Genomic DNA, 24,762 nt, shown 5'->3' with positions numbered 1-24,762 from the left:
ATTTATTATCCCATGGATGCCCAGTTTATCTGTAGGGTTTTGGTGGAGGATGGATGTTTCTTGGGGAGCTTCGACTGTCTCAGTCCCGTATTCCTTAATTATGTAAGTTTTGACAGTGTGAAAAATTCCAGGGGATTGAAGAGGCAGGAGGGGTTTTTATAAGGTAAGAAAAAGGAAATTCCTGCTCTGAAAAATCACAGAATCAGAGAAGGGTTTGGGGTGTAAAGGGACCTTAAAGCTCATCCCATTCCACTCCCTGCCAGGGGCAGGGCCACCTTCCACTATCCCAGGTTTCTCCAAGCCTCGTCCAACCTGGCCTTGGACACTGCCAGGGATGGGGAGAGCTTGGCCTAGACCAAGGTGATGGACCAGCTGCAGGTGGGTGAGGAGAGAAGGTGAATCATGGAAATAAACTCTGCAGTGACTGAGATTGCTCGGTAGGAGGGAAGTGTGGTGGAACAAGCAGGTCAGGGTGGTACTGTGGGTATCCATGGGCTCACCTTGTATGGAATGGGTGTTTTGTGACAGAATTGACCTTGGCCAGGTCCCAGACACCCACCCACCCAATCACTGCCCTCCTGCGGGATGGGGGAAAGTGGAAGGATGGCATCGTGGGTGGAGAACAAGGCAGTTTAACAGGTCAAGCAAAAGCTGCTTGCGCAAAAAGCAGAATCAGGATTTGGTCACCACGTCCTGGCAGTGCAGAAGATCGGCTCTTCCCGGGGTCTCTGTGTGCAGCGTTCGCTTGAAGACAAACACTGTGACCAGAAACGTCCCTCCATCCTCCTGCTGCCATAAAGCTTTTCTTTGCTGAGCATGGCCTCCTGTGCCATGGAATATCCCTTTGGTCAGTCTGGGAGGACTGTCCAGGCTGTGTCCATTCCCAGCTTCCTGTCCATTCCCGACTTCCTGTCCATTCCCGACGTCCTGTCCATTCCAAGCCTGCTGGGGGGTGCACAGTGAGAGAAAGAGAAAACCTGGATGTTGTGGGAACTCTCCTCAAACCATGGGGGTGTGATCTGCAGTCTCCTCAAAATCCCAAACACAGCATGACATGGGGCTGCTTGAAGGACATTGACTCCATCCCACCTGAAAGGATGAGGTGGGAATCAGGAAGTAGATGGAGGCAACCTTGTGTCTGCTGCTGCAGTCACCTGGTGGATACTCTTCCAACAGGCTTTGCTCACTTACTGTCCTCTAACAAATGTCTTTCCTCTATTTTCCAATGATCTTCAAAAAAATAAGGAAGCCAAGTTCTCTTATCCTCTCGTTGCACTGGAGGATTCCAGCACTGACATTCTACAATACACCATCTTCTTTCTCTCAGAACCTCTTTTACCCTAACAAAGTGGTCCATTTGCCTGGTTCTTTGTAGAGATGATAAAATACTCAAAATTGGGAGAAGAATCCTCACTGCAAAATTTTGAAGAAATGTGACCAGGATTTGGTGGAAGAAGGTGAATGGGCTATGTCCAATATAGTGATGGAAAACACCTGGTGCAGCTCAGAAAAAGAGTGAAACCAAGTATGGAAGAGAGAGATCTTCCTTGGAACAACATCAGTGCAAAGTTGGAGGGCTCACTGAGAGCCAAGAGAAGCCTCTTGATGTGCTGATGGGGGAAAGTTGTGCCAGGAGGAGCAAAGGGGTTTCTGACAGCCAAGGACCTTGAGGCTGTTGGAGCTGCCCCTCGTCCAGACTCATCATCTGCAGCATGGATTGGATTTTGCTGCCCTGTTCATCCTTGAACTCCCATGATCTATGAAGAGTCTATGAAGAACTGGAGTTCTGGGAATGCTGGCTGCCACCCCAGGACTGAAGGTGACTGGTGGCCATCCCTGAGTGCAGCCTGGCTGGCAGGAAGGTGTCACACACTGGGATTATTGCTGTGCTAAGTACATACGAACTCCATGGATTTAGGATATGCATTAAAATTGTTACTCCAAGCAAATACCTGGGAAGAACCTTTTAGGAATTTCAGAGTGCAAAGAGCAGAGGCAGCAGTGAGTGCTGGGCAGAACAGATCAGGAAGCAGAGATGGTGCTGGGCAAGTTGCCAACATCAGCCAAACCTGGCGCCTTGGGGTCCCTGGCCAGGACTGCCCCTGTGCCTGTCTCCTGTACTGCAGACTCCCCACAGCCCCAGCACTTCTGTGTGGGGCACAAACCTTCACAGAGCTCTGTCCCAGATGTAGAATTGTTGGATCGTTTTTAGGTTGGAAAAGACCCTCAAGATCATCAAGTCTGACCTAAACCTGAGGTAGTCGAGCCCAGCACTGACCCAGACCTGGGCGTTGCCGAGTGCAGCCCAGGAAGCCACGTGGGGGTGGCTTTCAGGGGGTCTGTACCAGGAACAGCCGTCGGATGACGCTCTGGACAGACAATAGCGGTGTCGTGTTCACAACGCTGCTCCTCATGAGGGGCTTCAAGTACGCCAGTATCTCTTGGAGGGACAACACACGGAGCATAATTGATCCAGGAGGTTCTGGAATGCCTTGAGGATAAACTCCTTCTCCAAGTGAGAGAGGAGCCAGCAAAGGGAGGAGCTGTGCTGGACCTTGTGCTCACCAACAAGGACCACGTGGTGGGGAATGAGAAGCTCAAGGGCAGCCTGGGCTGAGGGAACATGGAATGGTGGATTCAGGATCCTCAGGGCAGCCAGGAGGGCACACAGTGAGCCCTGGGATTCAGGAAAGCTGTTTTCCTCTTCAGGGATCTGCTTGGTTGAGTCCCATGGGATAAAGCCCTAGAGGGAGGAGGGGCCCAGGATGGCTGGTTGATATTTAAGGATCACCTCCAAGCTCAGGAGCAACGCATCCCAAGGACAGAAACTCCAGGAGGCCTGTGAGGGTGAACAAGGAGCTCCTGAACAAACTCAAAGAGGAAGCCTCCAGGGTGTGGAAGCAAGGACAGGCAGCCTGGGAGGAATACAGAGGGATTGTCCAAGCAGCGAGGGATCAGGTTAGGAAACCTGGAGCCCTACTAGAGTTAAATCTGGCCAGGGACATCAAGAGCAACAGAAAAGCTTCTATAGGTACATTGGTGAGAAAAGGAAGACTGGGGAAAATGTGGGCCCTCTCCAGAAGGAAACAGGACACCTGCTTACCCAGGCCATGGAGAAGGCCGAGCTTCTCAGCGACGTTTGTGCCTCATCTTCACTGGGAAGTGACCCAGTCACACCTCTGGAGTCGCGGGGCAAAGGTGGGGACTGGGAGAAGGAGGAACTGTCCACAGTGGGAGAATCAGAGAATCCCAGAACCTTTAAGGTTGGAAAAGCCGTCCAAGGTGATCAAGTCAAACCTGTGTCATCGAGCCCGGCCTGTGACCAATCCCCACCTTGTGACTGAGTGCCGTGTCCAGGCATTCCTTGGACACCTCGAGGGATTGTTACTGCATCACCTTCCTGGCAGCCCCTTCCAATGCCTGACCACCCTTTCCATGGAGAAATTCCTCCTGGCACAGCTTGGGGCCATTTCTTCTCCTCCTGTCCCTGTTCCCTGGGAGCAGAGCCTGAGCCCCCCCCCCCCCGGCTGCCCCCTCCTGTCACGGAGTTGTGCAGAGCCACAAGGTCCCCCTGAGCCTCCTCTGCTCCAGGCTGAGCCCCTTTCCAGCTCCCTCAGCTGCTCCTAATAGGACTTGTGCTCCACACCCTCCCACCAGCTCTACTCCCTTCTCTGGACTTGAGAAGGTCAGATTCAGGAGTATTTAAGGAATATGAAGGTGCACAGGTCCATGGAACCTGATGAGATGCATCTCTGGATCCTGGGGGAACTGGCAGAGGAAGTTCCTAAGCCACTCTCCATCATATCCGAGAAATTGTGGCTGTTTGGTGAAGTTCCCACTGACTGGAAAATGGGAAATTTGACTCCGTTTTTCAAAAGAGAAATAAGGCAGATGCAGTGCACTACAGGCCAGTCAGTCACACTGGTGTCTGGCAAGATCACGGAGCAGATCCTTCTGGAAACTAGGCTAAGGCACATGGAAAAGAAGGAGATGATGGGTGACAGCCAACATGGCTTCTCTGAAGGCAAGTCATGCCTGACAAACTTGGTGGCCCTGTATGATGAGGTTACAGTGCTGGTGGGTGAGGGCAGAGCGACTGACATCATTACCTGGACTGTGCAAAGCATTTGACACTGTCCTGCAGGACAGCCTTGTCTCAAACCTGGACAGACGTGGATCTGATGAGTGGGGCACTCAGTGGATAAGGAATTGGCTGGATGGTGGCGCTCAAAGGGTTGTGGGCTGCAGCTGTAGACAAGGGGAGCCCAGTGACAAGTGGTGTCCCCAGGGGTCAGTGTTGGGACCAGCGCTGTCTTTGTCGGTGACAGTGGGGTTGAGGCACCCTCAGCACGATGCTGACAGTGAGATGCTGGAGGGAAGGGATGGGGCATCCAGAGGGACCTGGATGGGCTGGAGAGATGGGATCATGTGAACCTCATGAAGTTCAACAAGGCCAAGGATGAGATCCTGCCCCTGGGTCGGGGCAACCCCGAGCACAGCTCCAGGCTGGGGATGAACAGAGCAGCCCTGAAGAGAAGGACCTGGGGGCATTGGTGGATGAGAAGCTCCACAGGAGGGACTCCATCAGTGATGAGGGAAGGCCTGCAGATGTCATTTTTCTAGACTTCTGTAACCATTTGCCACGGTTCCCCCCCAGTATCCTTCTCTCCATTGGAGAGATGGATTTAACGGGTGGACTGTCAGGTGCATAAGGAATGGGTTGGATGGACACATCCAGGAGCTTGTGGTCAACGGCTCAGAGTCCTGACAGACATCAGGGACCAGTAGTGTCCCTCACGGGTCCATACTGGGATCAGTAGTGTCCCTCAGGGGTCTGTACTGGGACCAGCATTATTTAGTATCTTTATTAATGACAAATGAAGGGATCGAGGGCACCCTGAGCAGGTGACACTGAGCTGAGGGGGCAGGGACACTCCTGAGGGACAGAGTCACCCAGAGGGACCCGGACGAGCTCAAAAGTGGCTCATGGGAATCTCAGGAGGCTTAACAAGGCCAAGTTCTGAGTGCTGCACCTGGGTCAGGGTGACCCCAGGATGAATCCAAGCTGGGGATGAACAGATGGAGCAGCCCTGGGAGAACGACTTGGGGGTGTTTGTGGTGAGCGCTGGACATGCCCCAGTCCAGAATGCCCCCAGGCCCTCGGCTGATCCCCCAGTATGGGCAGCGGGGGAGGGGAGGTTCTGCCCCTCTGCTCCACTCAGGTGAGACCCCTGAGTGCAGAGCTGCCTCCAGCCCTGGGGCCCAACAGCAGCAGAAGGATGTTGAGGTGCTGGAGAAAGTTCAGAGGAGGCCACGGAGCTGCTCTGAGGCCTGGAGTCCCTCTGCTCTGGAGCCAGGCTGGGAGAGCTGGGGGTGTTCACCTGGAGAAGACGAGACCAGAGGGAGAGCCTCAGAGCCCATTCTAGGGCCTAAAGGGGCTCCAGGAGAGCTGGCGAAGGAATTGGGGCAATTGAGTGACAGGACACAGGGAATGGCTTCCCACTGCCAGAGGGCAGGGTTGGATGGGATATTGGGAAGGAATTTTTCCCTGTGAGGGTGGGCAGGCCCTGGCACAGGGTGCCCAGAGAAGCTGTGGCTGCCCCTGGATCCCTGGCAGTGCCCAAGGCCAGGTTGGGCGGGGCTTGGAGCAGCCTGGGACAGTGGAAGGTGTCCCTGCCCATGACACAGGGGTCGAATGAGATGGTCTTTAATGTCCCTTCACACCCAAATCATTCTGGGATTCTGTGAATTGAGATCTGAGGACTGTCCACAAAATAAATCCCGGGGCAGAGCTGAGCCAGGGCCACCCACAACAGCCCAGGCCAGGGCTGGGTGCTCAAGCTTGGGCTCAGATGGAGCTCATGGGCCATGAGTGTGTGAGGAGGTCCCCGGGGGCTGGTCAGGGCAATCAGGTGTGTTAATGGACCCTGTCAGTCTGTTCAGTGCTGGGCTGGTCAGGCTGGAAGGGGCTGCCCACGGAGCTGTTGGAGGCACCATCCCTGGAGTTGTTCAGAGGGTGTCTGGATCTTGCTGGGTGATGAGATTTAGGGGTTATGGGGCTACAGTGGCAGTGTGGGGTGGACTTGGATGGATGATCTTGAAGGTCTTTTCCAGACATGATTCTATGGGAGGTGGGACCCAACCCAGCCCCTGGATCATGACTGTGGGTGGGGCTGCAGAGAAGGGGGAAAAGGCAGGGATTCATGGGGGTGTGTAACTCTGGAGCAGCTGGGAGCAGGCAGCTGCTCCTTGGTGCTGCTCATCCCTGTCTCCTGGCAAAGGGTGAGAGAGCAAGAAAAGGGTTTTCTGGGCATTGAGGAGGTTGTTAAACAGAGAAGAGTTGGATGCTCTAAGGCTGAACTTCCATGGATCTGCAGATGAGCAGGAATCCCAGCATGTGGTGCTGGGCTGGTGGGGAAGCAGTGAGGGGGCTTTGGGGTGTTAACTGTTAACCCAGGAATGTACTGGTTTGGGCAGTAAAATCAGAATCTTTGAGGTTGGAAAAGCCCTCTGAGATCATGGAGTCCAACTGTTCCCCAGCACTGCCAGGGCCACCATTAACCATGTCCCCCAAGTGCCACATCCACATGGGTTTTTTTGAATCCCTCCAGGAATGGCGACTCCACACTGCCCTGAGCAGCTGTGCCAGGGCTGGACAACCCTTTTGGGGAAGAAATTTTTCCTAATGTCCAACCTAAACCTCAGTCTGCCCTGGCTGGCTCATCACAGGGACATTAAATGACAGAGAAACTCCTGCTCCCTGGGGCAGGAATCGCTTCTGGGAGCAGCACGTCAGATGGCCGTTGTCAGGAATGACATCTCCATGTTTCACAGGAATCCAGGGAGAAAGCAGTGAAGGGGAGCTGAGGAAAGCCCTGTGAGCAGGCAGATGTCTCCTAGAGCCTCCTTGAGAGCTACATGAGTTAATCAGTTGGGGTTTTTCCTTCTCCTCCCATCGTACCAGGCAAAGAGTTCTCTCCCTCCCTCTCCACAGGGATCCCATCGCTGTTGGGACCATTTCCTGCTTAAACCATTTGTCTAATGAGCCTTGAGGGAGGCAAAGGATTCTCTCGGCTGAAACATCCCATTTTCTACACTGGAGCAGTTAATCAGGAACTGGGGTTTACCTATTCCCTGCTTAGGAAGCGTGTGGCCAAGTGTGCAGCTCTCCAGGGCAGCTGGGATCCCTAAGGATTCATCAGCAGCTAAAATACAACTCTGGGAGACCTTCCCAGGCTGTAGAGTCCAGGGTTCTCTGTGACTCCATGTTTATCTCACCCACCTGTCCTCTCACCCCACTGCCCTCAGTAGTTTGGCAGCTTTTGCCCCCAAAGTTTGTTTACACCCTGTGGATTGTCTGAACTCTGGCTGAACCAGGCTGGAAATGGAGTAACAGGGATGGAGACATCCCATTTAAATCTGGGAGAAAGAAGCTGCCCAGGGAACTGCTAGGATTTCCAGGAGGCCTCCAGCTTAGATTAATTCCTCTCCTGGTGCTTTGCCTGCCCCTCCAGGAAGGGAAGATGCCAATGTAAGGGATTCTGGTGTGGGAGGAAATGTGCTGGAGCTCACGTACAAGCCTTGAGCAATAACTTGGGAAGGGAGCTGAGCTATTCCTGCCAAGCAGGACTCAGAGGCAGCTGTGGATGTACTTGGTAGGTCTGTGTGCAATCAAATATCTCCTTAATCTGCTGTACTCTGGTAGAATTTGAGATGTTTGTTTTTAAGGCTTCTGGCTCGGTCTGGGCATGACTCTGGAGTGTGGGAGGCTGTCCCTATGGACTGACCCTGGAACCAGCTGGTGTGTCTGGCACTGAGAGGCTCATGGAGCTCGGCCCCTGCAGCACAGACACTCCTTAGGGCTGGAATAAGGGCTGTCAGCACTCTGGGAGCTGCTGGAAGCAGCTGGAGGAAGGAGCAGCTGGCTTGGGTTGGAGGCTGTCAGGGAGCACCAGGGATGTCAAGGACACGAGAACAAGGGTTGCCCTCTGGGGTGTTTAGGAACAGCTCTTGGCTCTGGAGGGAGCAGGACATGGGCTGCCTTGGCCAACTCTTCCACCTGTGCAACAGCGACACTTGGCATGAGAATTCCTGGGCCAACCTGCCCGTCAGCTCCAGCAATGGCCACGAGAGGGATGGAGAGAAGGCCAGGTTGGACAGGGCCTGGAACCAGCTGGTCTAGTGGAAGGTGTCCTTGCCCATGGCAGGGGGTGGAATGGGATGGGCTTTAAGGGCCAAAACCCTTCTGGGATTCCATGGCTGTGTGGTTCCTGCTGCTCCCTGTCACTCCTCTCCAGAGCCAGCAGGAGGGAGCTGCTCAGCTGCCTCTTGACCTCCAGAGCAGGCTGTGGGGTGAAGAGGTTTTTCCCTATGGGCTGCTCAAAGGATGGGGTGGCTTTGGGGTCCATCCCATCTGGCCCAAAGTGCAGGGCATGGATCAGCCCCCTGGGCCCAAGGGGAGCAGAGGTGAGGCTGGAGGCTCTGCCATCCAAAAGGACTTGGCCAGGAGCACTGGAGAGAGGAGGGTGAGGGAGGTCAAACTGGATGTGGAGGAAGAGATGAGGAGACAACAACTCATTAATAATCTTCATTTAATCCTTCATTACATTGGAAAATGTAGAAATGTCACAGACTCATTCACAGTACTGGTAACATTTGCATTGCTGTGGGTTAATAGCAAAGCCCTTGATGTCAAGTACAAGACAATCACTTCATACTTTTTAAAAATATAAAATAGATGTTTAGAAATTTCAGCTGTTATTGCTATTGAATTCCTGAGTTCTGCTGAGTTCTCTCCATCCATCAGATGCTCCCTGCCACAAGCAACGCCTGCTCCTCTGCCCCGAAGCTCGGTGGGCTCTCGTGCAGGGTTTGGCCCTGCAGGCTGACCACGGCTCGCAGGGAGATTTTCTGTGGAGGGAAAGCAGAGGGAGTCCCCGTGAGCAGCTCCTCACTGCCTCAGCACTGGGAACTTCAGTGGCCAGAGGAAATGCTAAAGATTTTTGGAAACGCCAACAGATCAGCTCAGAACCACGTGCCTGGCTCCTTGCTGTGCTCTGGACTGGCTCCATCATTTGCCTTGTCCTGTGGCTGTGACAGGTCTGGCCAGTTAAGGCCAGCCTGGTGCTGGAGCTGTGCTGACACAGCAGGGACAGATTCTATGGGGGTCACTTAGAGCTGCTCATGGCTCTCCAGCCCTGGTGACTCCTGATCCATGCTGGGTTCCACCACCTTAAAGGTCTTCTCCAACCAAAACGATTCCATGATTCCACAAAACCTAAGGCTGCCCAGCTGCACCACCCCGGGCCATTCAGAAAAAGAGAACATGAACTTCATTTTACCTGGAAGTCACGGATGTAGGTGAGGAAGAAGCTGAGGAAGGAGAATGCCAGCGACCACTCGGAGACGGTGCTGATGATGTGGGGGGTGTAGCCCTGTGTTAAAGAGGGGAAAAAAATCTGTGTGGAAACTGCTCCGGAACCTGCAGTGGTGCATGGATGGCTCGTGACTCGTGGCACACTATGTGAGATCTTGCATCCACACCTATTCCCACTGGAGACCAAAATCCCTTCTTGTGTCTGGAGTTTCCAAGAAGGAAGTGTTGAAGAATGAGAATGACCAGGAAAGCACCTGCTCCAACTGGGATGATGTCCACTGGGAATTTAATACCCACCTGCAAAACCTGAAGGTTCAATCCAGAGCTCAACTAACAAAGAGCAGGGAGCTTCAAGGCCCTCCTCAAGATGCAGGAGGGATTAATTTAGAGCTACACTTGAAGATCCAAAGTTTTGTGAGATCAGAACTTCAGCAAGTGCTGGTCCAGGTTGCCCAGAGAAGCTGGGGCTGCCCCATCCCTGGAAATGTCCAAGGCCAGGTTGGACAGGGCTTGGAGCAACTTGGGCCGGTGGAAGGTGTCCCTGGCCAGGGCAGGGGGTGGAACTGGATGGGCTTTAACTTCCCTCCCAACCCACCCCAGCCTGGGATCCTGTGATTCCAAGGAGCTGCTGGCTGGTTTGGCTGGCACAGCTCTCTCCTCTCCCACCCCAGTCCATCTGGTGAGTTGCAGAAGTTCCCACCTGTCCCTCCAAACCCAGATGGATTTGGTGTCTATTTCTCCCCCAGTCACTTACTCTTTCCTGGGGGTCCCAGTGCAGCTTCTGCACCAGGTTCTGGCCATACAGGCCACTGTACAACACAACTGAGGACACAAACACTGAGGGAAGAGGTTAAGGAAGATTCAAGGCCAAGAATGAAGGACATGGAACTTGCAGACTGTGTTGAGCTGAGGCTGTGAGGTCTCAGCCTGAGGAGCAGTTAATGGTGCCATGGACTGTTCACATCGTGCCCATCAACCTGTAGCTTGTCCCAATCCCTGGTTATTGTCACGTGAAAAGGTTAATCTGAACCTAAATCCATTATTTCTGTTCTCTGTGTGCTGCTTCTTGTTATTCCTCTGATCAAGTGCAGCACTCTCATGTAAGTGTTTAAGCTATGATCATATGTGAGCACTTACAGAGCATTTAAATTTAATTTTACTGGCATTTCCCACCCTAATAAAAGTCTAGATCTCTTTCTCTGATGGCTTTTCAATGTCTCAACCACCCTGAATTCTTGCTGTGAGCCACAGGTTGGAATTCTGTATCACCTGCAGCAAAGAGGGTTTTTGGCTTTTCTGTTTCCCTCTTAGTCAAGGTTTGAGAACTTCTTTGGATTTCACCCCACGTGACAATGATCCCCCATTTAATCCAAGACCTGGATCTTTCTGGAGTGGTTGATGTCACTTTTTCAACATCTTACAGAGGGAAGGTACCCAAGAAAATGCTCCTGCAACACCACAAATGAAACTCGGATCATTAATTTACAGATAACCCGATTTTCATAGGATTAAGGTATTAACTTCTTCATTGGGTAATGAGATTAAACATCAAGAGCCTCCTGATATGAAAGATTAATTTTGGTGGTGAACAAGCCTGGACTTCCTGGCACAAACATGGCCTTGAGTGGGCAGCTGTGCCAGGGCCTGACCACCCTTTCCATGAAGAAATTTTCCGCAATATCCACCTTGAGCCTCCCCTGGCCCAGCCTGAGGCCGTTCCCTCTCCTCCTGGCCCTGTTCCCTGGCAGCAGAGCCCGACCCCCCCGGCTGCCCCCTCCTGTCAGGGACTTGTGCAGAGCCACAAGGTCCCCCCTGAGCCTCCTTTGCTCCAGGCTGAGCCCCTTTCCAGTTCCCTCAGCTGCTCCTGGGGCTCCAGCCCCTTCCCCAGCCCTGTTCCCTGCCCTGGACACGCTCCAGCCCCTCAATGTCTCTTGTCAGGAGGGGCCCAGAGCTGATCCCAGGACTGGAGGTGCCCCAGCAGTGCCAGCACAGGGGATGGGCACTGCCCTGGCCCTGCTGTGACCCCAGAGCTGACACAAAATACATTTCCTTCTGTCTTCCAGTACCTGTTACAACCATTTCACCCAAGGCCACAGACTTCTCCCTGTCCCCATCTTTCCCTTATTACATTATGAGCTGTTCATTTAGAACAATAATTTTCCTTCCCCTTTCATTGTTATGTATGTACACATCATTATTTCTACAACTTCCCTATAATTTTGGTTAGACCACATTGGTACAAAAACCTCTACAGTTTTGAGGTTTGTGGGCTTCTGGCATCTGCAAGAGGAGCTTAACTTGCAGCAGATCATATTGTTCCATTTTAGTTTCCCCCAAGTTTGGTTCCTCACTATTCAAAGCTGAAAATCTTGTTTGCTAATACCAAAAATTTCTGTTAGGGACAACAATTCTCCAAGTTTCCTGGATGATTTCCTTGCTGTTTGCCAAGCCCCTCAGCAGGTGAGGGTCCTTCATGATGGATAACAAGCCTGTGCCCCACTGTCCCTGCACCTCTGACTCCTGCAGATTCTATAACCCTGTAGCAGCAGGGATGGGAGCCCAGCGAGATGCTCCAACCATGGGAAATGGGACTTATGGTTTAGTGTTGGTATTGGCTGCCAGCCTGGAAATAAGTGGGATTGGTGGGGATTAAATCAGTGGCCTGGATACAGCTGCAGATGGGACAGGGTTTAAGCGATGGGTTTTGCAACTTGCATCTCTGGAATTCAGAAGCTTTGGTGGTGTTGTCCTGTTTGACACAAAAACTGAGTTTGATTTTTAAATCCAATGTTCAGGTCTGTTGTGGTGAGCATGGGAACTGTTCTGGTGCAGTTTCCTGACTCTTTCAATGAGTCTGGAGAGGAAAAAGGCCTCTATTTCTGGGTAGGTGGGCCCACATTTGGTATATAAATACACAGATAAACAGGAATGGATTCCCACTGTGAGAGGGCAGGACTAGAAGGTCCCTTCAACCCAAACCATTCTGTGTTTCTTCCTTTCTCTGAACCCCACAGCCACTTCCAGCTTCAAAACTAAAGGGGGAGGATGGGTTCTGATGCCGAGGGAAGGTGGTAGGGAATGCCAGTCAGAAATGCCTTGTATTTTGAACTGCAGGATGAGCAGGGAGGAGATCAGAGGTCAAAGTCCCCCCTGACACACCCTTGAAATGTTCTCCAGAATTGTCTCTCTGGAAAGTGCCAGTACCTCATCCCTGCTCCAGAGCCAGCAGGCACAGCAGCCCTGCTCCACATGGTCTGTTAGAGTATTTCCTCTTGTGCTACTTTCTGGGTTTCTCTTTTAGTTGTATCCAACTCTAACACGCTACACCCTTCTTGTCCTCAGGAACACACTTTTATTTCTTACCTGGTTTTTTCCCCCATTGAAACCACCCATCCCTTAAGCACACTTCCCTTTGGCCCCATCTTTCCTTATTTAGTCAGACCTGTTGGGGATAAACTCTTATTTTTTCTGTTTTCAGCCTCTGGTGTGCAGTAGGAAAGGGGAGGAGAAAGGGTGGTAACCATCCCTCTTATGGTTTTTTTTAAAAGTATTAAAGGAATTAAAATTAATCCTTTTCCCTGAAATTCCCAGGTTGGAATACAGACCAGGGCACACAATCAAGAATGACAGGCCTCTTGTGGCACATGGTGGTGGTTCAGGTCAGGTGTAAATCCTGGGGAGGCTGCTGGGGTTTGGTGCCACTGCCCAGGCAAAGGATACTGCTCAGGATGCTGGAAGAGCTCCACAGGAACACGGCCAGGCGGGCCCAGAAGATGTCTTTGCTGTGAAGTTCTGGCTGCATCAGGTAGGACAGGATGGTCTGAAGCAGCATGTAAATGGACCCCACCCCGAAGGTCAGGCAGGCTCCCAGCACGTGGATGTAGTACAGGATGCATTTCTAGGGAAAGAGGGCACTGCCCGTGAAAAGCTGGCACCCACCCCCTCAGTGCCCTTCTCCCATCCTGAGCTAAGCAGCTCTGCACTGTGCCAGTCCTCAGGAGACTTTTCTTGGAAGCCCCATTGGGAGATGTCTGGAGGCCAGAACCTGCCAGCCTCTGACATTTCTGCTTTTGTTCTTGTGGTGAAGTTACAGGTCACAGCTGTACCTTCACTACAGGAATTTGTGAGAGCTCTTTTCATAAATGGACAATATCACAAGAATCAGGTGAGAGAATCCCTGCAGCTGGGCAGGGAATGGGAGTTTCTACCCCAGGAACCTGTGCATCTATGAAAGATTCGGGAATACAGGACAGACAACCCAATTCTAGTACCCAATTTTGGATTAAAAATAATGAGGTTTTGCATTTCTCTGAATGAACTCTGGTTTGAATAAAGATTGTTTGTCAAATTAGTATCTTGGAATACTCTGAGGGAACAAGGTTCAATCAATTCAATACTTAAAACCACCACCAGGAGAATCAACTGTCAAATAGCAAAAATAACTAAAACAAGAAGATATTCCAAAAAAAACCAACCCAACTAAAAATTAATTCTTAAAATATATGCCTTGAAAACCCATGTGTGTTCAGTCCTTTCTTCTCATCTCCAGCTCAGCACAGGACCCAGACACAGGGAACAAAATGTGTTGTCTGACCTGTTGCTCAAGGCAAGGCCTGGCACCCCAATCATGCAGATGTTTCTGCCCTAAAACGTGAGGCTGGCCGTGTATCTGACTGAGTAACTCTTAAGACCAAGCTTTTCCTTGTGCACTCTCTGTGCACAAATGAATTTTAAGTGCTGCATCCACAGTGAGAATTTCTGTTTATGAAATAAGCAGGTTGCAAAGGTGTGTGCTCCAAAATCATGTGCAGTGCAGGGACGTGTCAGCAGGGAGAAATTCTCTGGTTTTACACTTTGGGGTCTTCAGTCACCAGTGGATTTCAGGGGGATTCAGCTCCTTTTGCCTTTAAACCAGTCCTTAGCATCCCTGGGATATGCAGGTGCATCACTTCCAACTTCTGTTTTGCTCAAGATTACAGGTTACACAAACTGTTACCAAATTAACATGCACCTCCTGGGTTCTGATTGTTGTGAAATCCGCTGAAAGTAGAAAAATCCTTTCTAGAGGGCAGTGGAGGGAAATCATGGAGTTGAGCAGAGCCTGGAGGATTCTCCTTGGTGGGTGTGGAATGGGAGGCTGGGACCTCTGAGCGGTCTAGAAAATAGTAAATAGATTGAGGTCTCCAAAAGAAAAAATGCCCAGAATGAGAAGTGCTGAGGTCTCTCAGACAGGGGCTGCTGAAGCACTTGGGGAGCTGTGCTGAGGAAAAGGTGGAGCTTTCCATGAGCTTTTCCTCTTTGCTTTTCCATGTCCCTAATCCAGCAGGAGCCCAAGGTGACACCACAGCCTGTGGAGGCTACAGGCACCACAACAGAGCCCCAAAATCCATCAGGTAATTAACTAACAAGGCTGGCAATTATACAACCACCTGGCAAGTAAAGCCAATGATGGGGACCTGCTCATGGTGTGATGAGTGAGAATATCAGATTTGGGTTTTTTGGAGTGGAAAGTATTGGGGAGGAAAAAAATAAAAAGTGACTCTGGGATGGAGAAAATTAGAAGAATTAACATTGCAGAATTTTCAAGAATTTGAGGAGGTTTGAAGGAAAATGCACCCGAGAGGGCAGGTTTTCCAGAGCTGGGCTTGTGGGGTTGGGTGGTTTTGCTGGCTTTACTTCTAGTTGTAACAAGTGTTTACTATTTGATACCTGATTCTCCTGAGCCACAGCTGTGGGCTTTCAATCTGGATCTCAGGCTTCCAACCAGCCTGGAAGGAGATCCAAGTGTGGCTTCTGCAAAGCTTGGGGGTCATGAATGTTTGGAAATGTCATGAACAGCTGCTCCCAAGTCCCACAGCAAATAAGGAATAACTAACAAATTATAAGCCAAACCTTGTATTTTCCAACCGTTCTCTGTAGAGAATTTGACAAAAAAGCAGTTTGCCATGGAAAGCTGCTTTCTGTAAATCCCCAGATTATCAGGTATCTCAGAACAGACACAGCTCTGGCAGGAGCTGAGCAGAGCAGGCAGAGCACAAACCTGGAAATTGGCAATAATGCAGAGTCCAAAGCAGCTCAGCCATCCCAGCGTGAGGCCCAGCTTATTCAGCCTGAGGATCCTGGGTTCTTCCGGGCTCAGGGCAGACACTTGTTTGTACCGGACGTACATGGTGGCCATCCCTGCCAAAGAGAGCCCCAGGCAGTGAGATTCCTGCTGGGGAGCAGTGTCCTGCTTTACCTGGGAAGATGCTGAGTGACAGAGGCAACTCTTAAAATACAAGAATTTTTTTAGAGCGCACTGAAATAGGAAAGCTGAAAGGCTGGAAGTGAAACTTGAAATAATATAATGGCAAACAAGTCAAATTAATAGATTTTTCTGATCTATTTCATTTAAAAGCCATATTAAGTTGTTTCCCCCCTCCATTGTTGCAGCACAGGTAAGGTGACTGCCTTGAATTTGCATTTTTATTGCTTTTCTTTTTCTGTTAGCTTTTTTAATGCATTTCTTGCCCTTCCAGAATCTGCAATTGCCATACTGGCAATTCATGGATAACATCCCTGACAGACACTTTGAATTGCTTAAGAGAATTGAGATTTATTACTCAGTATTTCATTTCTGAGTGAGAATTCTGGGCTGTTTAATGATCTGGAGAAGGAAATTAACTTGTTTAAAGTTGTTGCATTCCAGAACTGCCTGCAGCTCACCAAGGAACAGCTTTATGTACTCACCCAAGAAGGTTGAAACATTTAACATGATCCCAAATAAGCATCTTTCAGGTGGTATTGTCCCTGTATCACTGGAAAAGATAAATGGAGTGACACATATCCTATATTATCTATATCTATATTAAAAATACTTCCAACACAACTTTACTTATTTCAGTCTACAAAGGAAAGGTAAAAAAACCCCTCCCAGATGTTTTTCACTGAATTGTTCATTACTCAAACTATGCTGTGCTGGTTTTAGAGCTGTAGAAATCACCATGATAAAGACAAGGCAGCCTTGGAGCACGGGATGATCATGCTCAGAGTAACTATTCCTTTCATATCGATCTGGATTCCATAAAAGGTGAATAAAAAGGATTAAAATTAGAAAAATGAAGAACATGGAAAACTGAAAGAGCAAAGCTTGAGTTATATATATCAGCTTTGATGGAATAAAGTTGGCAATGTAGATTTTAGTATGGATTTACTGGTGCAACAAACCTGGTGACAGCGAGAGGCTTCACTCGGAGCAGGGGTGTGGTGAGGCACCCCCGTTCCCTTGTTCATCATCATTTTAAAGGTATGTTCACAGAGCCAAAGCTTAGAGTTTTGCACAAAACCAGACACCTTTAAATAGAGTAACACAGAAATCCCAGAATGGGTTGGGTTGGGAGGGACCTTAAAGCTCATCTCATTCCAGCTAGGGACACCTTTCACCATCCCAGGGTGCTCCAAGCCCTGTCCAACCTGGCTTTGAACACTTCCAGGCATGGGGCAGCCCCAGCTTCTCTGGGCAACCTGTGCCAGGGCCTCAGCACCCTCACAGGGAAGGAATTTCCCCCTCTGTCAGTTTATTATCACCTATAACTATATAATGGCTATAAACAGTAACTTCAGAATTGGAGCTGTTGGGTAGGAACTGCTATTTAAGTCTGGAGTTGGGAAGAATTCACAGGAGTGGTGTCAGTTCAGTGCTCTGACACAGGGTGGACATCACTGACCTGATGTAGGGCACCAAAGGGTCCACATGGTGCAGGACAATTGCAGTAATGTAGGAGAACACAAATGATGCTGCTGACCACACAACCAGAGCCACGGGCAGGAACGAGAGGCCTTGCTGGAACCACCACATTTCAGGGTTGACTTCTGCCTCCCAACACTGTGAAGAACCAATGCAAAGGTTTACTAAGAGTTCTCAAATGTCTACTGAGAGATCTCAAAGGTTTACTGAGAGTTCTCAAAGGTTTACTAGGATTTTACTACGAGGTCTCTAAAAGTTTTGCTTTCCTTGAGGCAGGCTGCTTCCCATAGAGCAGTTTGATATTGCTTTCAGTCCTCTCCTGCAAACCCAAAGTGAACACTGACTTCACAGAAGAAATCATAAATAAACAGAATTAAATCAGGAAATGTTAATTCTGAAATTCTTAGAGGATCATTAGAAACCAGCACTGACATTTTACTACATGGCTTGGATTTGTTGCTGCCAGAAGAAGGTCAAGTGGGTCACTATGAGTAAGTGACTCCATTTTCTTCTCAGCCTTGTGTCACAACACCATGTCAGCAGAGTGAGCTGACATAGAACATGTCCCTGCACCGACACTGCAACTGATGGTGGCTGTGGTGGAGCCTCCAGCTGCCATTAACAACTAGCGGGACAGACATGGAGGAAATGACCCCAAATTACTTTAATACCTGCCCGCAATTACTCCCTGTCAGGCTGTGTGACTCGACATCTGTTATAGAGTCCCAGGGCTGAAAGGAACTTTAAACCCCATCTCATTCCACTCCCTGCCATGGGAAGGGACACCTTCCACTATCCCAGGATGCTCCAAGCCCCGTCCAACCTGGCCTTGGGCACTGCCAGGGATGGGGCAGCCCCAGCTTCTCTGGGCACCCTGTGCCAGGGCCTGCCCACCCTCACAGGGAGGAATATCCAATATCCCATCTAACCCTGCCAGCCTTTAGTTGCACACACATGGGTTTTATTTTCCATTCTGAGTCTTCTCTGTTTCAGAGACTCATTTCCTTGTGTCTCCACAAGGTGCTGATGGGCTCTCTCAAAGCACAGAGGGTTTCCTGAGCTCACTGTGTTCATGTTGAGCAAACAGCTCCATTTCCCCACAGCTCTTCCTCCCCTCCTCTCTAGATTTGGGTATTGCCAAGGAGAAGCCCGTGCTGAGGTACCTCACAGAGTAGGACAGAAAATGACTTTGCCATTCTGCAACAACTTTTTAAAATGAGTTTGTTTTTTAAATTTATTAATGTTTAGGATGAAATGTCAGTAAAAATATTAAAAAAACCCCGTATTTTGGATGAAATAAAAACTGAAGTAATGTTCAGATCTATTTATTCTATGCTGTAAAGTTAACTTTTGGAAGACATCACCTATGGAGGTTTGAGAACATAAATCCACTTCTTTTGTGGAGAATGAATCAGAACTTCCCCATGGATTGTAATACCAATGATAACAATACCAATATTAACAGGGCAGGGGCACCTTTCACTAGAGCAGGCTGCTGAGCTCCATCCAGCCTGGCTTCACGAGCTCTCAACTATCTGAGCTCACTGCTACCAATCACAACCCTCAAACGCAAGGGTTACTCCCAGCAGCTGCTGTTTTACAGGTGGGAGGGAAAGATTCACGTGCAGTGCAGTGAAATGATGACTCTGTACTCACTGTCCAGTTCCCTAAATCCCAGCCTGACAGCAAATCTGTGTCTCACCCCAGTTCTCTAAGAGCAAGAAGGTGCAGCTGTGCCACCCTGGTGAGACCACACAGAGAGAACTGCAACTCCTCCCTACTCTTGCTGCAAAAGGGAAGTAATTTGCTACTAGCCTCAAACACAACCAGAGATATTTCAGCATCCCAGAATTGCTGAGGGGGGAAGGAGCTCTGGAAGTCACTTGGGCCATCCCCCTGCTCAAGCAGGGCCACCAGAGCCAGTAGTGCAGGATGACACCCCAAGGATGGAGCTACCACAACCTTTCTGGGCAGCCTGGGATGACCACTGCCAGTCAACCTCACTGGGAAAAAGTGTTTCCTGATGGTCACTGGAGAGAAGAGGAGAAAAGTGTTTCAACATAGTTAAAATTGGAGACCGTAAATGCAGTATGAAAGAGGACAAAGGTAAAGAGCAAATAATGGAGAGCACACATCCAAGGGCATCCAGGCAAAGATCTGTATGTGAGAAAAGCAGGATAATGTTGAAACAAATTAGATGGAAGTACAGCACAGAGAGGTTTTAGAAAGGCACGGCCTGGAGTGTGAGAGGCTGAAAGAAAGGAGGAAGAGAAAAGGAAGAAAGAGGAAGCACCAAGACTAGAAAGTCTCATGGCAGGAAAAAAAGTTGAAACAAAGCGGGTGAATCTTGCAAGAGATCAGAGCTGGTCACCCTTGCACAGAATGGACAACTGCAGCCTTGCAGAGGTGAAGGGTCAGCTGCTTGTGAGGAACTGGTTGGTGGCAGGTGAAGGTGTTTAACAGGAGATGTAGTGAATAAGAACAGATTGACAGAATTCAAGTTGCCCCATTTCGTGCCCGTTTTTAAGCTAAATATAAAGTTTGCCATCTGATGATGATTTTAAGACTGCAATGCAGTAATGACTGTAACTTCACAATCCCATCTCTAGTATGAGTAAATTGGGAATTTGAAAGAGAAATGCAGATTTTGCATGACATTCTCTGTTATAAATGTTATGTGCCTGAGTATGTAATTCCCAACTCCAAGCAGTCAGTCTGAATATACTTTTCCTTTCACATTTAAATATTCATAGTGCCTTAAATTTATTTCTGAGCTAACAGATTTTCCCCTGCAAACAAACCAACCAACCAACCAACCAACCACATTCCACATACCTGAGAAAAAGGGCATCAGAGGACGTCACTAAGGGGAATCCAAGGTCATTTTTCTGCTGAAGCTCCACGTCCGCTTCATTTTTCTGACTCTCTGAGATATAAAGGAAAATAAGCAAGATGTGAAGTACTTCTGTACCTCTTGCCTTGTTTATTCTTCTTAGCACCTTCTATTAGTCACTGCTGCTGACTGGACACAGGATTAGACCGTTGGCTTGCCCCAGGATGTTTTTCCCGTGCTCCAAGTGGTTTAAGGAGTGAAGCCTGTGTGTGCTGGGGTGGCAGAAATGAAGAAAAACTGGTGTTTAAGGCTGTTTGATTTCAGGAGTTGTCTACACAACAATTTAACTTGAACTGAGGAGCTTTAAAGAGATGAAGTGTATGCAACTAAAACCAGTGCCTAAGACCAGGGCTTTCACCTCAGGAAGGGAACAGAACACGGAGACTTCCCATTTCGTTGTGGACACACATCCCAGTGTCCTGCTGGTGCAATGCTAAATACATGGCAGGAGAGGGGCTGGAGCAACCTGAGTTTCATAGGATCATTTAAGTTGGAAAAGCCCTCTAAGATCGAGTCCAACTGTTCCTCTGGCACTGCCAAGGCCACCACTAAACCATGTCCCCAAGTGCCATATCCACGGCTTCTAAATCCCTCCAGGGATGGTGACTCCACCTCTGCCTTGGACAGCCCCTGCCAGTGCTGGACAACTCATTCAGTGAAGAAATTGTTCCCAGTATCCACCCTGCCCCTCCCCTGGCCCAGCCTGAGGCCGTTCCCTCTCCTCCTGGCCCTGTTCCCTGGCAGCAGAGCCCGACCCCCCGGCTGCCCCCTCCTGTCAGGGACTTGTGCAGAGCCACAAGGTCCCCCCTGAGCCTCCTTTGCTCCAGCCTGAGCCCCTTTCCAGCTCCCTCAGCCGCTCCTGGGGCTCCAGACCCTTCCCCAGCTCTGTTCCCTGCCCTGGACACGCTCCAGCCCCTCAATGTCTCTTGTCAGGAGGGGCCCAGAACTGATCCCAGGACTGGAGGTGCCCCAGCAGTGCCAGCACAGGGCACCACACTGGGCCTCTGGACACACCATGGCTCTGACAGCCCAGGGGCCATTGGCCTCTTGCCCACCTGGGCACACCTGGGCACATGTCCAGCCACTGTCACCAGCACTCCCAGATTCTTTCCCAGCTTTCCAGCCACTCCTGCCCCAGCTTGGAACATTCCATGGGACTGTTGTGACCCAAGGGCAGAACCTGGCATTGGTCTTGTTGACCCTCCCACTGCTGGCCTTGGCCATGGATCCAGCCTGTCTGTTCAATCAGACATTCCCTAACTCCTCACTTCTCCTCCCACAGGTTTGGGGCATTGCCTTGGGGATGCAGAGGGGGTGAAGCTCTGTAGGGATGAAGCTCACAGACAGTGCAGATCCTCCACATGCTGAGGGTATTTACGTGCCTGGGCAGACTGATTTACTTGGGCTAGGAAGAGCTTAGTAAAGCAGAACAGCTATTCCCAACTTCTCCCTGGATACTCCCCTTACTACAAAATAAATGTGTCCACACAGGCAGCTCATCAACACTGTCTGCTTCAAAGCAAGCTGGGCTGCAGAGGAGCCCTCACTGTTAGGACTGGCAATCTCTGCACCCTGAGCTGTCACCGAGCCCAGGGCTGAGCCCTGCACATGACTTCTCACAGTTTTCATGCAGTCTGGCACAAAGAACAGCTTCAGTCATACCCCACAGCTCTGCTGAGGCACAGCTTCTTACTGAGTGTGGCTGCAGGCTGGTGGAATCACAGAATCTCCTGAGCTGGAAGGGACCCACAGGACCATCCAGTCCAACTCCTGGCCCTGCACTGACACCCCAACAATCCCACCCTGTGCACCCGGAGAGCCTTGGCCAAACACTCCTGGAGCTCTGGCAGCCTCGGGGCTGTGCCCATTCATTCCCTGGGGAGCCTGGGCAGTGCCCAGCACCCTCTGGGGGAAGAACCTTTCCCTGATCTCCAGCCTGACCCTCCCCTGACACAGCTCCAGCCCTTTCCATGGGTCCTGTCCCTGCTCACAGAGAGCAGAGATCGGAGCTGTCCCTCAGGAGGAATCTGTAGCCCCCCAGGAGGTTCATCCTGATGACACCAGTTGGGCTCTGCCCCTCTTGCCTTCCCCAGCAGAAACCCCTCACCAACTCTCCTTACACTAAAAACCATCTTGTCAGTCAAGATCTATCCTGAGTTCCCACCTCCCTTCATCTCTCTCCCCATTAAATATTTTACAGTGGAATCAAGTCAGTTTTCCCACTGTTCTGGGGGCAGACTGTACATCCCCAACACAGGCTTCACTCTGTGCAAATCCCTGTGCACAGTCAGGCCATGGTGTACTCCGGGCTGTCCCCAGCTGTGCAGCTGCCCTGTGTCCCTGCCAACTCCTGGCTCTGTCTGGGCACAGAACGAGGCACCTCCAAACAGCAGGAGGCAGAAGGGAACTGCCATGTGCCAGCTGCAAGGTCCTGAGACAAATTATTATTAACACCTTGTCCTGTCCCATTGTTTCAACAGGGAGAAGGAAAACACACTCAAACTCCTTTTTGTATAAGCTCCTTTGCAAGCAGGTTACAAAGCAGCAATGGCCCGCCTCGATTTTCCATATAACTATGATTTTCTTAAACATTTATCCTGATCTTCAGGCACTTTGGAGTTCTAAGGGTTTTTTTTAAGCTCCAGTTTGAGTATCACAGATTGTTTCCAATATCAAGAGTAAGTGAAGGAAGTGTTTCAAAAGCAAAGGAGATTTTAACCCTCTCAGAAGTGTTTCTCCCAGTGCAGGAATGCAGCCACATCCTGCCCAGGCTGGAACATGTGGAATAGAAACTCCAAAGGAAAATGAAAGGTGGGCAAGATCATCAAGGGCAGAAAGTTCATGCTACCTGGAATGATAAAGCTGCAAAGATGGTCGAAGTATGTGGGGAAAAGGGAAATTCCTGATTTACTGCTGATTCCTGGATTGTCAGCCTGCCTCTTCCCTGCTCTGTCAGGCAGACAGGCAGAGATAAAGCCCTACCAAGGGACACTCCTTTTGTCTCCAACAAATTGTCCAGTGCTGAGGGAAGGATGGAGGAATTTGTCTGTGCCTTCCTAAGCAAACAGAGGCTGGAGGGGGCTAAGCCCAAACAGCCTGCACACCTGCCTGTCAGGTCCCATTGATAAGCCACGGGTAGAGGTCACTGATCCTCAAAGCACTGACGTAAGGAAGTAGGAAATGTGTCACCTCTGCTGTCCCTGCTGCAGGGTAATGACAGGTGACTCATTTCGAATGTTTTCTCAGTACAGACACAAAAAAAGTTGCCATGGAATCTTTAGGGGGGCAGCTTCCAGGGGGTCTCTGTTCTGGCCCTGCTCCTGTTCCCTGGCTGGGAAGGCACAGCATGGCCTGGAGCCAACCCAAACAGTGCCAGGTCCAGGACACCGTGACACAGGATGTCCCCAAGCCTGCTCGGGACACTGGCACACTCCGGCTGATCCAGGAGCTCCGTGCCAGGGATGAACCCACGGCACCTGCCAGTCCCACCTGCCTGACCACAGAGGGCATCTAAAACCACCAGAGATTCCCAGGGCACAGCTGGGACTGGAGTCCCTGCAAGGTCACAGGGGGAGGGGGGCGCTGGGGGCGATCAGAGAGGAAAGGGAAAAGGAACCAGGATAGAGGGAAGCTTAGGAGAGGAGGAAAAGGGAATGGCAGGGAGAAAGGGGAGGCTGAGGGCAGAGAGATGAAGGGGCAGAGGGGCTCAGTGGGGTCCTCGGGGCAGAGGGATTAGTGCAAGGGATGGGGGGTCACTGGGGATGTGGTGGGGGGGTCACTGGGCGGCAGGGACGGCGATGGGAGTCACTGGGGCTGACAGGAGGGCACAAAGGGGGTGAGGGGGAGTTTTCAGGAGAGGGAGGGAGGACACCTGAGGTTCCTGGGGGTCTCGAAGTGCAGTGGGGACTGCAGGGCATGGCATGGAGTAGGGTGGGGGTGACATCCAGGGGGTCAGGGGACACTGGGGGGGTCACTGAGAGTGTGATGAGGGCTGACAGGGAGGCCATGGCGTCACTGAGGATAGGGGGGGGGGTCTCTGAGGGGATAACAAGGGGTCTCCGAGGGGTGTCTCTGACGGGGTGACAGGGACACCGGAAGGTCGCTGAGGGGAATGAAGCGGGATCCCTGAGGGGGTAACAGAGGATCCCTGAGGGGGTAACAAGGGGTGACAGGAATACCGGGCGGCCGCTAAGAGGGGTGACAGGCAGGCCGGGGGATGGTCGCTGGGGGGTGACAAGGGTAGCAGTGGGGGTGAAGGGGACGCTGAGGGGCGTCTCTGGGGAGGTGTCAGGGCTGGCAGCGACGCGGGCTCGGCTCCCCCCGCCCCCCCCCCTTCACCTCAGCCGCTCCCGCGCCGTCCTCGCGCCGCCCCGGCCCCGCCCCCGGCGCGCGCTGCCACCGCCTCCTTTCCGGCCGTCGCAAAAGGGGCGTAAAAAAAAGCGCCGCCCGGTGCGGGGAGCGGAGGTAATGCCGGGGGTGCCCCGCGGTCCGCGCGGCTCCCCCCGGCCGGACGGGGCTCCTGAGGGCGCGGGGGGAGCGGGGAGGGCCTCGAGGTTCGGCTGGGCCTCTGCCCGGGCTGGGCCGGTGTCCGGGGGGACCCGGCCTGCGCCGTGGGCGGGGGCGAAGCGTCGGCGGGGCCAGGGGTGCCCTGGGCCCCTCCCCGGCCGGGTGTTTGCCAGGCCCTGTGGGAGTCCCGCGGCAGCCGGGCCGGGCGTTTGTTTTGGAGCTCCAGGCGCTCCTGGGCTGTTTTCCCCCGGCTCATCCCCT

General features: G+C 51.3%; 2 protein-coding genes across 4 annotated transcripts in view; one reads left to right on the top strand and one right to left on the bottom strand.

Annotated features, from left to right (window-relative positions):
* Window positions 1-8,574: 8,574 nt before the first annotated feature.
* DRAM2 (DNA damage regulated autophagy modulator 2) lies at window positions 8,575-24,376 on the bottom strand. Of its 2 annotated transcripts, none has more exons than XM_039565150.1 (9): window positions 24,334-24,376; window positions 19,938-20,028; window positions 17,083-17,240; window positions 16,106-16,173; window positions 15,417-15,625; window positions 13,097-13,274; window positions 10,131-10,213; window positions 9,342-9,434; window positions 8,575-8,910 (listed from the first exon to the last, which is right to left on the bottom strand). In XM_039565150.1, the coding sequence occupies exons 3-9, from the start codon at window positions 17,211-17,213 to the stop codon at window positions 8,803-8,805; spliced, it is 870 nt and encodes a 289-aa protein (XP_039421084.1). In that variant the 5' UTR covers window positions 17,214-17,240; window positions 19,938-20,028; window positions 24,334-24,376; the 3' UTR covers window positions 8,575-8,802. The 2 variants fall into 2 exon arrangements, with proteins under 2 accessions (XP_039421084.1, XP_039421085.1); XM_039565151.1 differs by having other exon boundaries at window positions 15,417-15,556.
* Window positions 24,374-24,762, top strand: part of CEPT1 (choline/ethanolamine phosphotransferase 1) — a 30,157-nt gene continuing 29,768 nt past the window's right edge. For both annotated transcript variants that reach the window (XM_039565147.1, XM_039565149.1), the window contains exon 1: window positions 24,374-24,459. The gene's annotated coding sequence lies outside the window, so the exon portion shown is untranslated. The remainder of the gene's footprint in view (window positions 24,460-24,762) is intronic.

This window comes from Corvus cornix, chromosome 26, assembly GCF_000738735.6.
Source record: "Corvus cornix cornix isolate S_Up_H32 chromosome 26, ASM73873v5, whole genome shotgun sequence".
Classification (NCBI taxonomy): Eukaryota; Metazoa; Chordata; class Aves; order Passeriformes; family Corvidae; genus Corvus; species Corvus cornix.
Note: the sequence above shows the minus strand (reverse complement) of the source record. Positions and strands in the feature narration are given on the sequence as shown.

Coding starts and splice junctions, on each gene's coding strand:
- DRAM2 (XM_039565150.1), bottom strand. CDS start 17,213: ATGTGGTGGTTCCAGCAAGGCCTCTCGTTCCTGCCCGTGGCTCTGGTT. Junction 15,626..16,105: donor AAATGTTTCAACCTTCTTGG/GTGAGTACATAA, acceptor TCTGTCACTCAG/CATCTTCCCAGGTAAAGCAG. Junction 10,214..13,096: donor CTCTTCCAGCATCCTGAGCA/GTATCCTTTGCC, acceptor CTCTTCCCTCAG/TGTTTGTGTCCTCAGTTGTG.